Raw genomic sequence first — 14,778 nt, forward strand, 5'->3', positions numbered from 1 at the left:
AGCTGCGGCTCGCGGAGGTGCCTGGCACGCGGCGGGAAGCAGCGGAGCTCGCGCCCAGCAGTCAGCTCTGGTGACGCCGAGGACACCGCGTGGGCCGGGTTGTCAGGGCGCGCGGGCGAGAGGCGGGTAAATATTTGGGGCTGTAACCCGGGCTCCGGCGACTCCTCGTCACCGCGGTTCCAGGGCGGGCGCGTGGCGAGGGCGGTGCCTGGGGGCAGGAGCCTCCTCGGAGGGCGGCGGGGACAGACCCGTCGCCCCGGCTCCGCAGCCCCGCCCCGGCCCCGCCCCCGCTCCGGCCGCTGAAGGCTATAAGACCTAGGAGCCCGAGCCTGCCGGAGGGCGGGCGCGGACCGTGCTGGGAGCGGCGCGGCTGGAGCGCAGCGCCGAAGGGACTGGCAGGGCGGGAGTCTGCGGGACAGCAAGCCCCCGAATAGCTCCGGCTGCCACCTCGCAGGACCCAAGGCCACGCGCGCCGGGCCCAGCTGAGCAGCCTCATGAAGCCTCCCGCGGCGCAGGGGAGCCCCGCGGCCGCCGCGGCCGCAGGTGAGTGCGGGGTCCGCGGTCCCCTTAAAGTCCCGGCTCTGCAGATGGCTGGTGAAAAAGGAGGGGCCCCGTGTCGTCCCTTCACACCCCCTACCCTTCCATCCTCCCCGGTGGGAACCTGTCCCCGGTCTTCTCGCGCGGGCGGCTGCAGCCTCCTTCCCTGCCCGGGCGGGACCCCATGTCCCACCTTCCCGCCACCGCCAGCTCCGCGTGCGCCCGGGGTTGGGGCGAGCGGGGGGACAGGTAACCGGTAGCGCCTGGGGAGGAGTCTGGCCGCGCCAAGTCGCTGGGTGACCCTGGGCCTGGCGAAGGCTCAGTTTTCTTATCTGTAAAACGGACTTGGTAATAGAACGCACTTCGGGGGTGGTGGAGAAGATTACAAGGTAACAGCGACTGCGTGGCTGTCACTTGGCAGAGGCGCCAAGTGTCAGTTATCTTCGGGAACCGTGGCAGCCCCTCCTGGCCCTGGGAGGTGGTCCTGCTGCCCCCCGACTTCCGTGCACTGAGCCCCTGGCCCTGCCCGCAGCCCCGGCCCTGGACTCGGCGGCCGCGGAGGACCTGTCGGACGCGCTGTGCGAGTTTGACGCGGTGCTGGCCGACTTCGCGTCGCCCTTCCACGAGCGCCACTTCCACTACGAGGAGCACCTGGAGCGCATGAAGCGGCGCAGCAGCGCCAGCGTCAGCGACAGCAGCGGCTTCAGCGACTCGGAGAGTAAGTACGGCCCCCGCTAGGATGGCGCCGGGATCTCCCAGCTCCCAGGACCTGGCCCGCGAAGGCTGCGGCCTCAGTTTTCTTATCTGTAAACTGAGGAATGGTTTCCTGAAGCTCAACGCCGTAGGCCGAGTGGTGGCGGGGCCCCTGACGATAATCACGGGAAAGGTCGCTGGAGGGCAGGTTGGTCCACCTGCCGCCCACAGGTGTGTCACCAGGCAGGCGAGTTTAAGCAGCTTGTCCCGACTCAGCCAGACAGGACTCCCTGGACTTGCACCAGGCCTTTCCACAGTTTCCCTCCTCTTCTCCTTTCCGTGCCTCTCCCCTCTCAGCTGTGAATGTTTCACTCCGTTGCATGTTAATTGCTCTACATTTAATTAGCCGTCTGTGGCGAGAGGCGAGCGGCTAGCGCCTAGCTCAGCGCACAGTCCAGGGCGTTCGCCCCCGCGAAGATGTGGAACAAGTGCCAGTGAAATGAGGGGGCACAGTGGGGACATAGGAGGGCGCAGAACGGAAATATTCATGAAACCAGGAAAGGTTTCATAAGCCCAAACTGCTGTTCTTGGGATTTATGAAATAACTGCTTGCATTTTCTTCTGGCCCTTAGCTCTCAGACTTGTTGCTCCATTGCATGCAGTTATGAAAATCTTTGGCACTGCTGAGTTCAAGTATTTTTCAGCCAGGTCCTCCATCAGGCTGGAGGGGGAGCCAGAGAGCACATGGGCATGAAGGTGCTTCCTGGTGACCTTTCTCACAATGGAGACTACTCCAGGGTCTCTTTGTCCTGAACAACTTTGTCAGCAACAACAACAAAATAACAACAACAACAACAACAAAAAGAGACAGCTTTTTCCAGGAACTCACATGTCCTGGGAGGACTACAGGTACCTCAAACAGCAAATTAGGTGCCTTTTTAGTATTACATGATTGTTGGTTTCAAATCCAGAATTACTTATTGTTTTTCAAAGTGCAAAGTCAATTTTAAACTATTCTGTGTTATTCTTCAGCCTTTAATCCTTAGAAGGGTTACAGGCATGAATGTCACTCCTTTTGCTGCCCTTGACTCAGGACGTGAAAGTAATGGCCTTTCCTTGTGATTCTCTTATTTTGAAACCTGGAGCTCTTCCTTGTTCCTGGGCTAAGATTCAGGGCTAGACTTGAACATAAGCTGCCCTTCTGCAAAGGGATAAATGCGCTCACCACCCGGGTCAGGGTTTGACTCAGAAACCTGAGTTCCAGCTTGTTTCCTTGGCAGCACTGCCAAAGAGTTAGACCAAGCTGCAGCTGATCAATAGAAAAGGTCTGAAGTCTACTGTGTATGCTAGGGTTATTATGATATTGTAGGACCATTTAGGAAATGAGGAACTGGCTTCTTTAGCATCAGCAAGACTTAGAACACCTGCATATCTTTGCCTAGACTATTCTGGCCTGGCCCTGGGAGAGGGGACCTTGTGGGTCCTGGAGAACCAGCATGACACATGGCTTATGTGGCTTAGAAGCCACTGAGGTAGAACCTGAACTTGTTCAAGCCATGAGAGAATAAGGCCAGTGAGGAGCCTTCAGGGTTCCCTGGTATTGTGTTAGTAATTCTGCATGGGTGACAGGTCTTGTGATGCTTGGCAAGGCATATAGAGGGACAGTGCGGTCCCAGAAAGGGAGCTGGGACAACGGTGAAGTTGAGGAAAGATGCTCTTTCTTATTTTGTCCCCCTTTGGCGAGGCTATCAGAATTTAGATTTTCAGGAGGAGAATTCAACCCACACCCCCAGCCATTCCCTGTGGCAAAAGGGAGGTAGGTCTAAAGCTTTCTTTTTCTCAGTTAATTACTATAGTTTGCTTGCTTTAAACGTGTGGGATCATTCTATATTTACAGGAGCCTTGGGTAAGGTTTACTGTCTGTGGTTTTACTTCCCTCTGGAGCAGCACGTTGACATGCGCTAACCCTAAATTACCTTTCTCCCAACCCCCCAAGCTGAAAAAACACACCTACCTTTTAAACAAGCTTTTTTTGCAGCAGAGTTTCTCAGACCCAGTTGTATATTTCATATGCTTTTCTTTCTTTTGATGGTGACTTAGAAAACGTGGTCCCAGAATTTGAGGTTCCTGACTTCAGTACACTAACTGGACTTGCCAGGGATGTTTCTAATGGGAATTTGAGATACATGTGAGATGGTGCTTCAGAGCTGATTGAAGCCGATGTTGTAAGGCCCTCAAATATCCAGCCTTACCACCTGCCAAGGTTCCCCAAATTATCACTGTTCTAGGTCCCTCGAGCCCCTGTTAATAGCAGCACCTGATACCCGCACGGGGCAATAATACATGAATATGTGATCAGCCAGCAACACATTGCTGTCATTTAATCAGACTAACTGGCTATTACTTTTGCAAGGAATAGAGTTCCAGGCGAGGGAAAAGAACAGGATGTCCGGCCTTGCCTACCTTGAAATCTGTCTTGCATGAGATTTTGCCCATTGTATGTTCTTAATAAAACTCTGTGGAAGGAAATTTTATTGGTTAAGGGTAAAGAGAGATCTAGACCTTGGGGTACCTCTATGTTGAGGGTTTGTTCTTGGGAGGTTTGTTCTAGGATGCCACTGAAGAGAAAGTTCTCTTAAGAATGTTGCTGCTCTCTCAAGAAGAGGCAGAATCTTGATTCTGTTTATTCTCTGTGATTAGCTTTGCTCTCTCAGGAGCGCTATTCTACACTTTGCTAGGAACTTTAGAATTAAGTCATTAAAACGACAGGCATTATACACAGAGCACCTAGGTTATTGTTCTTCTTCTAACAAGGAAGAAATGGAGTGACTCTACAGGGTCATGCAGTTTTCACGTGGCCTCTAGACACCCACTCGACAGTGGCATAGATGCTAGATGCCCACTCACCAGTGGTGTAGCTTTGGGGCCTTGAGGGCTCTCTTTTCATCTGTGCCATACACGACGTGTAGATATCATCACAGGGTGCGCTTCGGCTGCAGCAGGTTTGGCTCAAGGATGCTGGCGGTCGGCTTCCTCTTGATGGTCGAAGGTTGAACATTTCGAAACTTGGAGTTGGGTCTGTCCCAGATTGTACACCTCATGGAAAGGGAGTGAAGTCATGGTGTGGCAATGAGCCGGGGCGTGAGCTAATGTGTGTCTCTGTGTGTGTGTGTGTGTGTGTGTGTGTGTGTGTGTGTGTGGTGGGCAGGGCGGGGGCGGGCAGGAGGAAGTGAGCGTAGCTGTGCTGCCATGCCTCTGTGTGCGTATGTTTCTATATAAATAGATATTGTAACTAGTATTTTTCCCCCTCTTCCTCCCTCACTGTGGGAGTGGCTGTCAGTTTGTCTGTATATTTTCTCAGTTTGGGAAAAATGCTCATGTCAAGAAGGCATTTAGCCTGTGAACCTAAAAGATCAGAGGACAGCCCTGGCAATATTCCGGATCTACGGCTCATTCTCTACAGATTCTCTCCAGGCCCCATGAGTTATGCTGAATTTTTCCTGAATCTTTGCTGGATTCCTTTTTTCCCCTGCTACCATCCTCTTTTGTAATGGCCTTTCCATATCTAGATTGTTCCTTCTCCCAACATTCAATAGCGTTTGGCCTCCTTGCTTGTGAGGTGAACAAATTGTGGTGTCTTTCTCCCCCTGCAGAGGAGTGTACGTGGATAGAAACTTGCTGGAGAGTAGGGGCAGAAGAGAGCTGAAGTTCAAAGTTAGGGTAGGGCCTGTGGTGCATCTGGGTAGGTGGAGTGAGCGGTGGCATGGAAAGTTGCTCTCCCAGGCCAGCTGCTTGTGGGAGATAGAGAGCGGAGGTGTGGTCCCTGCGATCTGGCCCAGCCAGCCTCTGGGCCAGGGATGGGGGCGAAGCTCTCAGGTATCCTTCATAGCCACAGATAATGTGCCAAGGGCCTCGTATTTTCTGGCTCGGAGTCTAGGTATGAGGCCTGCCTCCTCAGGACCCTCTGTGGTTTTCTCGCCCCTAAATCTTGCCTTATCTTCTCCCCATGAGTTTTTCGGGCTGTACTTGTGGCGATTCTCCTGGTGACTGCATGGTGACAACAGTAAGGCTCCCTTGCAGGTCTGCAGTGGGTGTGGCCAGCTTCCGGTGTGTAGGGGAAAGGGCTTCCCCTGGGAGAATTGGAGAGCTCCTTTGGAGGTGGGCTTGGTTGAGGGAGCCAGCAGGAGGGCTTCCCGAGAAAGGTTCCACAGAGTCCAAGGGTCCTGAGAAGTAGTAGCAGGAGCACCACAAAAAAGTGTCCTGTGGTCAGGTACACTGGGGAAATGGGGCTGGTTTTGTTTAACCACAAGTCTTTTCAGGATGTTGGAAGTGGGCATACCCACGGGAATGATCAAGGCTGTTTGGTGTTTCTCAGGTGTGCTTGATCACACAGCCCTAGGAGGACCAGCACTCTGAGGAATGTATTTTTGGGGAAATGTAGGTATCAGGTCCAGGGTTTTGGATCTCAGTCCATGTTTATCCTCACAACCCAGTGATGGTGGTCGTTTCAGGTGAGCTGGGCTGGACCTCTGAAGGAAGCAAAGATTGTGAGGGTTGCTCTCAAGGGTCTTCTGGGCGTGTTTGGAAAAGTGGACAAGATGGCGGTGTCAGCGAAAAAGAGCAGGGGGCAGGTGGGCCCCTGGGCAGGAGAGGGTGGGGGGAAAGGGAGCCAGGTGAGGCACCTGAGAAGTTGTGGCAGCCTCTTAGGGACAAAGCTGAATTTCCCGGAGACCAGAAACCTCTTCTTCTGAAAACTGTGATACTTTTTGTACTGGGCCTATCTCTTGTCACTTAGGCAAATTCCTTTCAGTTAACGGGACCAAAGAGAGATATTTTTGCCTCCTCCTGAGCTGGAGGTAATTGGCTTAAAGTGGAAGAATCCCGAGGTGGCAGGGACCTGGTAAGGCCCCTGTCATTCAGCTGCCCTCTCACACCTGAAGAGCCACTTTTTTGCTCCAACTGTGGCTGGCTTTGTGTTTTGTTTTAACCAGGAAGGCTGTTCCCCGTGACCTCAGGGGCCACATCCTGCTTCTGCTGCCTGCCTTGCCTTTGCACCCTTTGAGTCAGTGCTGCTCAGCCAGCAGCCCCTTTCTGAGTCACAGCCACACAGCTGGGCCAACCGTGGGTTGGTTTCCTTCCCCTTAGCAGGACTTAGAGAATCTCAGAACTTTAGAGCTAGAAGTGGCTTTAAGGATTATTTAGTCCACCTTCCCATTCTATTGATAAGTAAGCTAGGCCCAGAGATACCGTCTTGTTCAAAGGCACCCTAGTACTTAGTAGTTGACTGGATTGTCCCCTTGACTCCCAGTTCAGCCTTAAACTTCTGGGGCCTCATCTTGCTGTCGTTCAAGTCTTTGGAGGTATGAGAATAGAGGGAGCCATGACGTCACTCCAAGTGTCTAATAGATGAACTTCCAGGAGAAGATGTCTTTATCTTTGACCTTCTGGCTTATCTGAAGAGTACAGACTCTTAGGAAAACCTCTCTTAAGTAAAAGAGAGGATTATTAAATTATAGGACAGCAAGAGAGCAAAGATCTCTCTTGAGCAGGGAAAGAGGCTTAAGTCATGGGATACCGGATGTTTGTATTTTAGGAGGCTCAGAGGGCAGAAGGGACATATTTCACTTGAGATGATTCCTTTTGCCTAAAATCTTTACCCCCCCACCCCTACCATCAACCAAGCACTGGTCATGATGATCCTGTCACTCCCTTCCTGTATTAGGGAAGCAAGGGCCTTTGGTGTACTTGATTGGACACACACACACACACACACACTCTCACACACGTCTCACACTCTCACACTCACACTCACATACTCTCACACACACTCTCACTTTCTCACACACACACTCACTCTCTCACACACACTCCACACATGCACACACACAATCACACACACTCCACACACTCACACACGCACACACAATCACACACACTCTCACACATTTTTCACACACTGTCACACACACACAATCACACACACACACTCACTTTCTCACACACACACCCACACTCACACACTCATGCACACACACACACACTTTCATGCAAACACTCTCACACACACACTTTCTCACACACACACACACACTCTCTCTACCCTGTCTCGAATCACTTTAGGGGCATAAACATAAAACCTAGAAATCAACCTGTTTCCTAATCTTTTTTTTTTGAGACGGTCTCACTCTGTCGCCCAGGCTGGAGTGCAGTGGTGTGATCTTGGCTCACTGCAACCTCCACCTCCCAGATTCAAGTGAGTCTCCTACCTCAGCCTCCCAAGTAGCTGGGGCTAGAGGCGCACACCACTATGCCTGGCTAATTTTCGTATTTTTAGTAGAGAGGGATTTCACCATGTTGGCCAGGCTGGTCTTGACCTCTTGATCTCTGGTGATCCACCTGCTGCAGCCTCCCAAAGTGCTGAGATTACAGCCGTGAGCCACCACACCTGGCTGTTTTCTTTACTACAGATTTGCAGCTTTGGCTTATTTTGAAGACAAATTGTTGGTTATCAATAGACTATAAAGTGATAAGTCTATAATCTCATGAGTACTATTTCTAATGAGTATATTTTCCTTCCTAAAAGGTGCAGATTCACTTTATAGGAACAGCTTCAGCTTCAGTGATGAAAAACTTAATTCTCCAACAGACTCTACCCCAGCTCTTCTCTCTCCCACTGTCACTCCTCAGAAAGGTAAGGTCATTAGTTGGAATTTGAGTTTTTTGCTTTTTTATTCCTCACCCCTTCTCAATCCCTTCTCTGTCCCTTTTATCGCTAAACAATCTTTCTCAAGTGTACAAAACAAACAGGTAAGACTAATGTCTTAATAGTGTATACAGTGGAATTTTTTATTTCTCAGGATTTTAATCAGTGTGAACATGAAATCAGATAATTTGGGGCAGAAAACCTGAAGTCACTGGGAGAGAAAGAAAATTTGGAGACTAGACTGTTCTCTCTCATGTGATGTAATCAAGACTGTGCAAATGACAGTGTTTCTTAGGAGTCTCCTCCTAGACTTGTTGGTTCTAGAATTTAAAACTCCACAGTTTGCCTTTGCAGATAGTAGGATTCTTTTTATTGCATTAATTATTTAACCAATGCTTTCAGATGACCAATTTAGCAATTAAATGGGGTTGTCATTATTAGATAAACTATGATCTAACATGATTTAAAATAGCAGCTCCAGCCTGTCTCTACTGTGGTATTAATAGACCTAAAATGTCTTTAAAGATGCATGAGCAGTTTCTTATTTTTTGGAACTGGTAAAATGTCTCCAGCTAGAGAGCTGAATGTTCTGTTACATTGGACAAGTGCCTTTTTGAAAACAAAAGGAGTTTTTTTCCTTAAGAAAAGTTATACTTACTGAAAATAGTTGCAGAATGCAATAAAAATGAACATAGTTAAAAAGAAATGACAATTCCATCACTCTTTTCACTTTGGCAATAAGACAGGACTTCACTCTTTTTTCAAAAGAGGCATTTTAAAATTCCCTTCTTAACATAGCAACGTTAGCACCCACTGGGAATTCTGCCACTATCCAACCCTCAGTCTGTAATGGATCTGTTGAATTCAGAGGCAGAGCAGTCTAGAAAGTGCTCAGATTTGTTACCTGATCCTCAAGAGGTAGGACTTAAAGAGGGAAAAAAAGCCCCTAGTGGCAAATTGACTTAAAAAGCTAAGAACAATTAGCCATTTGTAGCCAGCAGGTTAGTTAATTAATATAACTGTCCAGTACTGCATTTCAAGGAAGGCATGAATGATGTGATGAACTCTACAGAAATAAAGTCAGCTATATGAAAAAAATCTCTACATCTCAGGCTCTAGAGAGAACCAAATCAGAATGAGGACTCGTTACCTTGTGTGGGCACCTGGAGGGGATGAGGCTGTCCTGGACCCAGAAGCCTCGTGGTGCCTTCCCTGTACCATTTTGATAAGAAACAGTGAACTCTTCATTCATTTCATACTGGAGGGACTCTGAGGGCCGCAGCGTTGCCTTGCGGGGATAGCACAAGCAAGAACACATCAGAAGGCTAGTGCCACAAGAATGACACAATCTAGGTGTCTGCTCTGCACAGTGCTATGCTTACTGTTTTGACTAATAACTCATATTCTACACCATACAAAAACCAAACTCCTTTTATCTTCCCTTCCTGCTCCTCACTCTCCTGCAAACACTTAAGACAGTGAAGGAAGATTCCTCTTCCAGGTGAGGGAGAAGTGGGGTGGGATGGTTGGAGAGGGTGGTGATGAACTAAAAAATAAAGAAACACTGAGGCTAGTCTTCAGAATCAGTTTCTGAGTTTACTGTATCAAAACACTGGAGCAACACTTAGGGTTGGCCCAGGGCACTCTTCAATAAAGTCTCTGAAGATAAGGAGGTAGACGTAAAATAGAAGGAATCCATTCTATAACTCCGGAAGTTCCAACTTCCTGGAAAACTCAATATGGAGTCATCAGCTGTCTTTGTTGTGGAAACTGAACTCTCTCTCTCTCTCTCTCCTGTTTCACAGCTAAATTAGGAGACACAAAAGAGCTAGAAGCCTTCATTGCTGATCTTGACAGAACTTTAGCAAGTAAGTACATGTCTGATATTAAAAACAAAAAAACAAAACAAACAAAAAACTAACAGACACTTGTGATAAAGTGTTGTAATGTTAACCAGCTTGCCCTGGGGCAGGAAGTTTCATCCTAAACCTTCTTTAGGTTTAGAAACAGGACCCTAGGCTGGGGTGGTGGCTCATGCCTGTAATCCCAGCACTTTGGAAGGCCGAGGCACATGGATTACCTGAGGTCAGGAATTCAAGTCCAGCCTGGCTAACGTGAAACCCCATCTCTACTAAAAAATACAAAAATTAGCTGGGTGTGGTGGCGCGCACCTGTAGTCCCAGCTACTTGGGAGGCTGAGGTAGGAGAATCGCTTGAACCCAGGAGGTGGAGGTTGCAGTGAGCCGAGATGGCGCCACTGCACTCCAGCCCGGTGACAGAGTGAGACTCCGTCAAAATAGTAATAATAATAACAATGAGAAGAAGAAGAAACAGGACCCTAGTGGCTAGGAATGAAATTCTGGGATAAGCTTCTGTTAAAGTAGACCATGTGTGTTTCCAAACAGTGAGAACAGGTCACTAGCAAAAAATGGCATTTTGTTTGAGAAATGGAGAGCAAGCAAGACTGGAGCATTACCATCATGATGGCCTGTCAGGCTTTTCAGAGAAGAAATGAACTGATTAACCACAAGTGCATTACTCCAACAAGCCAAAAGGCTTCCATCCCATGGGCCAGGGTAATTTTCCCAGGTTAGATCCAGGGTTTGGGTGAAATCTAACTTTAAGATGTGGGTGCCGAAACAGAGAATTGGCTTGTGGGGCCTTTCACCAGAGACCCATGCCAGTGACTGAATGACCTGGATTAGGTATGCATACTTGCAAGCCTCTTATTTGGGAATTACACTAATTGTTTTTTATTTATTTATTTTTTTTGAGACGGAGTTTTCGCTCTTGTCGCCCAGGCTGGAGTGCAATGGCACGATCTCGGCTCACTGCAACCTCCGCCTCCTGGGTTCAAGCGATTCTCCTGCCTCAGCCTCCCGAGTAACTAGGATTACAGGCATGCGCCTCCACGCCCGGCTAATTTTTTTTGTGTTTTTAGTAGAGACGGGGTTTCTCCATGTTGGTCAGGCTGGTCTCGAACTCCTGACCTCAGGTGATCCACCCGCCTCGGCCTCCCAAAGTGCTGGGATTACAGGCATGAGCCACCACGCCCGGCCTGAATTACACTAATTGTTACCTGTTTTGTGTGACCAAAAATGTTGAGAACTGAAGACATCAAATTATAACTGCAGTATAGGGGCCCAGAAGAAGGGACCCTCACACTCTATCTACACACTCTATTTCCAAAGGATAAGATTGCAAGAGCCAGGAGGACCAACTCCAGCTTCTGGGATGGAAGGTTCAGCAACTCTCCTATGGGGGGGTCCTGTTTAGTCACAGCGTGGGCTGGGAAAATTTTGTCCCAGCCCCTTAATTTTCCAGTGGAAGGGTTGATTTTCTCTGAGAAATATTTAATGCTATTCTTTGCTAAAGAGCCGGGTAAACTCTGAAAAATTAAATCCAAAGCTGGTTATTTAAAAATAACTATGTTCTTAACACTCTTGCAGACAAATCTAAATATCAGATAGAAAGTCCTTGTATCATCTCTATTTGCTTGAAGATTTTATTGCCTGTTTTCTTACTGCACCATCTTACATCAGAAGTCCGGGGCTTGTTTTGATAGGGATTATTACAATTGCAGCATAATTTGTATTAGACCCATGTAACAAGCCTGTCTACTCCATGGAAATTGCAGTGGGTTGCCCAGCCATTCCAGTTAATCAGACACTCATCATGTGGGAAGCCCGGCATTGAGTTTGGTGCTTTGATGCACGTCTGAGACAGTGTGATGTGGTTAAGCATAGGAATTGTGAGCCTCTGAGTGGATAACCTTACCTATCTCTCATTTACAGGTATGTGAAACAAGGAGTTCTGGGTCCTTTCATCATAAGGGAGAAGCTTCAGAAAGTTCTGAGGACCTGCTAAAATCAGCTACTAGAATCTGCTGCCAGAGGGGATGAAGACGTGCACTCACCCTTCTACCAGGCCACTCTCAGGCTCACCTTAAAATCAGCCCTTGATCCCATTTCTGGGCAATTTAGACAGTGAAACTGACTTTGTTTACCTGCTTGCAGCGTATTAGAACAGACGATCTATGCTAATATTGTATTTTCTCTTAAAACATAGCTTTCCTGTAATTTAAAGTGCTTTTATGAAAATATTTGTAATTAATTATATATAGTTGGAAATAGCAGTAAGCTTTCCCATTATAATATATTTTTGTATACAAATAAAATTTGAACTGGAGTCTACTTCCTTTTCTTTTTCTTTATTTTTAAAAATATATTTCCATTCAAATAATATTCTAGTGGGAGTAACATGCCTCTTGATTCCTTAGCAAGGCCCCTGGGTGCTGTCTGATTGCACTAGACAAGAGGACAGTAAACTTAAAGTGTTCCTTTAGCTCATTCAGTGCTCTGAAAGGAAATGCTGGCAGATGGCTGCTGGGAAATTTTAATTTGAGGATTGTGATTCCGTTGGAAGTTAGGTTTCTATTCTGTCTCTGCGCTCCTTCTCATATCTTGGCACCATTACAGGTGGAATGGACTCTTTCTTTGAATTAAGGGAAATACCAGTTCTTACAATCCAGGACTTAAATATGAGGGAAAGTTGAGATAGCTGGAAGACTTGAAAACGATGGTGCTTTTCTAAGATCTGTGTGTGGAGGAAGATTGATGGTGCTGGTCTTCATGGAATGTCCAGCCAACCTCTGGTGCGAAGAGTTTGACTGGTGGGCTTTGCACATAGAAGCCACTGACCTCCTACTACCCTTCCCAGCCTCTGGTAACCAACCTTCTACTCTATAATTCCATGGGTTTAACTGTTGACTTTTAGATCCCACAAATAAGTGAGAACATGCGATGTTTGTCTTTCTGTGCCTGGCTTATTTCACTTAACATAATGACCTCCAGTTCAATCCATGTTGTTGCAAATGACTAAATCTCATTCTTACGACTAAATGGTACTCCAGTGTGCATAAGTACCACATTTTCTTCATCCATGCATCTGCTGATGGACACTTAGGTTGCTTCCAAATCTTGGCTATTGTGAATAGAGCTGCAACAAATATGGGAGTGCAGATATCTCTTTGATATACTGATTTCCTTTTTTGCGGGGCATATACCCAGCAGTGGGATTGCTGGATCATTTGGTAGGCTTTATTTTTAGTTTTCTGTGGAATCTCCAAACCGCTCTTCATAGTGGCTGTAGTAATTTACATTCCCACCAACAGTGTACAAGGATTCCCTTTTCTCTACATCCTTGCCAACATCTGTCATTGCTTGTCTTTTGGATAAAAGCCATTTTAACTGGGGTGGGATGATATCTCATTGTAGTTTTGATTTGCATTTCTCTAATCAACGACATAGAGCACCTTTTCATATGTCTGCCATCTGTTTGTATTCTTTTGAGAAATGTTTATTCTAATTTTTTGCCCATTTTTAAATCAGATTATTAGATTTTTTTCCTGTTGAGTTGTTTGAGCTCCTTATATATTCTGACTATTAATCCGTTGTCAGATGGGTAATTTGCACATATTTTCTCCCATTCTGTGGGTTGTCTCTTCACTTTATTGATTGTTTCATTTGCTATGCGGAAGCTTTTTAACTTGACATGACCCCATCTAGTCCATTTTTGCTTTAGTTTCCTGTGCTTGTGGGGTATTACTCAAGAAATCTTTGCCCAGACTGATGTCTTAGAGAGTTTCTCCAATGTTTTCTTTTTGTAGTTTCATAGTTTGAGGTCTTAGATTTAAGTGTTAAATCCATTTTGATTTGATTTTTGTATATAGTGAGAGATGGGGGTCTAGTTTCATTCTTTGCATATGGATATCCAGTTTTCTCAGAATCATTTATTGAAGAGACGGTCCTTTCCCCAGTGTATGTTCTTGCCACCTTTGTTGAAAATGAGTTTACTGTAGGCGTGTGGATTTGTTTCTAGGTTCTCTGTTCTGTTCCATTGGTCTATGTGTCTGTTGTTATGCCAGGACTATGCTGTTTTGGTTATTATAGCTCTGTGGTATAATTTGAAGTCAGGTAATGTGATTCCTCCAGTTTTGTTCTTTTTAAAATTTTTTTTTATTATACTTTAAATTCTGGAGTACATGTGCAGAACACAAAGTTTTGTTACATAGGTATATATGTGCCACGGTGGTTTGCTGCACCCATCAACTCGTCACCTACATTAGGTATTTCTCCTAATGTTATCCTTCCCCTACCCCCCCAACCCCCAACAGGCCCCGGTGTGTGATGTTCCCCTCCCTATGTCCATGTGTTCTCATTGTTCAACTCCCACTTATGAGTGAGAACACGCGGTGCTTGGTTTTCTGTTCTTGTGATAGTTTGCTGAGAATGATGGTTTCCAGCTTCATCCATGTCCCTGCAAAGGACGTGAACTCATCCTTTTTTATGGCTGCATAGTATTCCATGGTGTATATGTGCCACATTTTCTTTATCCAGTCTATTATTGATGGACATTTGGGTTGGTTCCAAGTCTTTGCTATTGTGAATAGTGCTACAATAAACATATGTGTGCATGTGTCTTTATAGTAGAATGATTTATAATCCTTTGGGTATATACCCAGTAATGGGACTGCTGGGTCAAATGGTATTTCTAGTTCTAGATCCTTGAGGAATTGCCACACTATCTTCCACAATGGTTGAACTAATTTACACACCCACTAACAGTGTAAAAGCATTCCTGTTTCTCCACATCCTCTCCAGCACCTGTTGTTTACAGACTTTTTAATGATTGCCATTCTAACTGGTGAGAGATGGTATCTTATTGTGGTTTTGATTTGCATTTCTCTGATGACCAGTGATGATGAGCATTTTTTCCATATGTCTGTTGGCTATATAAATGTCTTCTTTTGAGAAGTGTCTGTTTATATCCTTTGCCCACTTTTT

General features: G+C 46.7%; 1 protein-coding gene across 1 annotated transcript; it reads left to right on the forward strand.

The window, feature by feature from the left end:
• Positions 1–226: 226 nt before the first annotated feature.
• RGCC (regulator of cell cycle) lies at positions 227–12,126 on the forward strand. The gene is made up of 5 exons (XM_055244556.2): positions 227–543; positions 1,070–1,255; positions 7,814–7,921; positions 9,739–9,801; positions 11,728–12,126. Exons 1-5 carry the CDS (start codon positions 495–497, stop codon positions 11,733–11,735), a joined length of 414 nt encoding a protein of 137 aa, XP_055100531.1. The 5' UTR covers positions 227–494; the 3' UTR covers positions 11,736–12,126.
• Positions 12,127–14,778: the final 2,652 nt, after the last annotated feature.

This window comes from Symphalangus syndactylus, chromosome 15, assembly GCF_028878055.3.
Source record: "Symphalangus syndactylus isolate Jambi chromosome 15, NHGRI_mSymSyn1-v2.1_pri, whole genome shotgun sequence".
NCBI classification, from domain to species: domain Eukaryota; kingdom Metazoa; phylum Chordata; class Mammalia; order Primates; family Hylobatidae; genus Symphalangus; species Symphalangus syndactylus.

Bases quoted from the DNA above. Each gene is read 5' to 3' on its own strand.
- RGCC (XM_055244556.2), top strand. From the start codon at position 495: ATGAAGCCTCCCGCGGCGCAGGGGAGCCCCGCGGCCGCCGCGGCCGCA. The intron at 544-1,069 runs GTGAGTGCGGGG...CCCTGCCCGCAG, and splicing joins CGCGGCCGCCGCGGCCGCAG to CCCCGGCCCTGGACTCGGCG. The intron at 1,256-7,813 runs GTAAGTACGGCC...CCTTCCTAAAAG, and splicing joins CGGCTTCAGCGACTCGGAGA to GTGCAGATTCACTTTATAGG.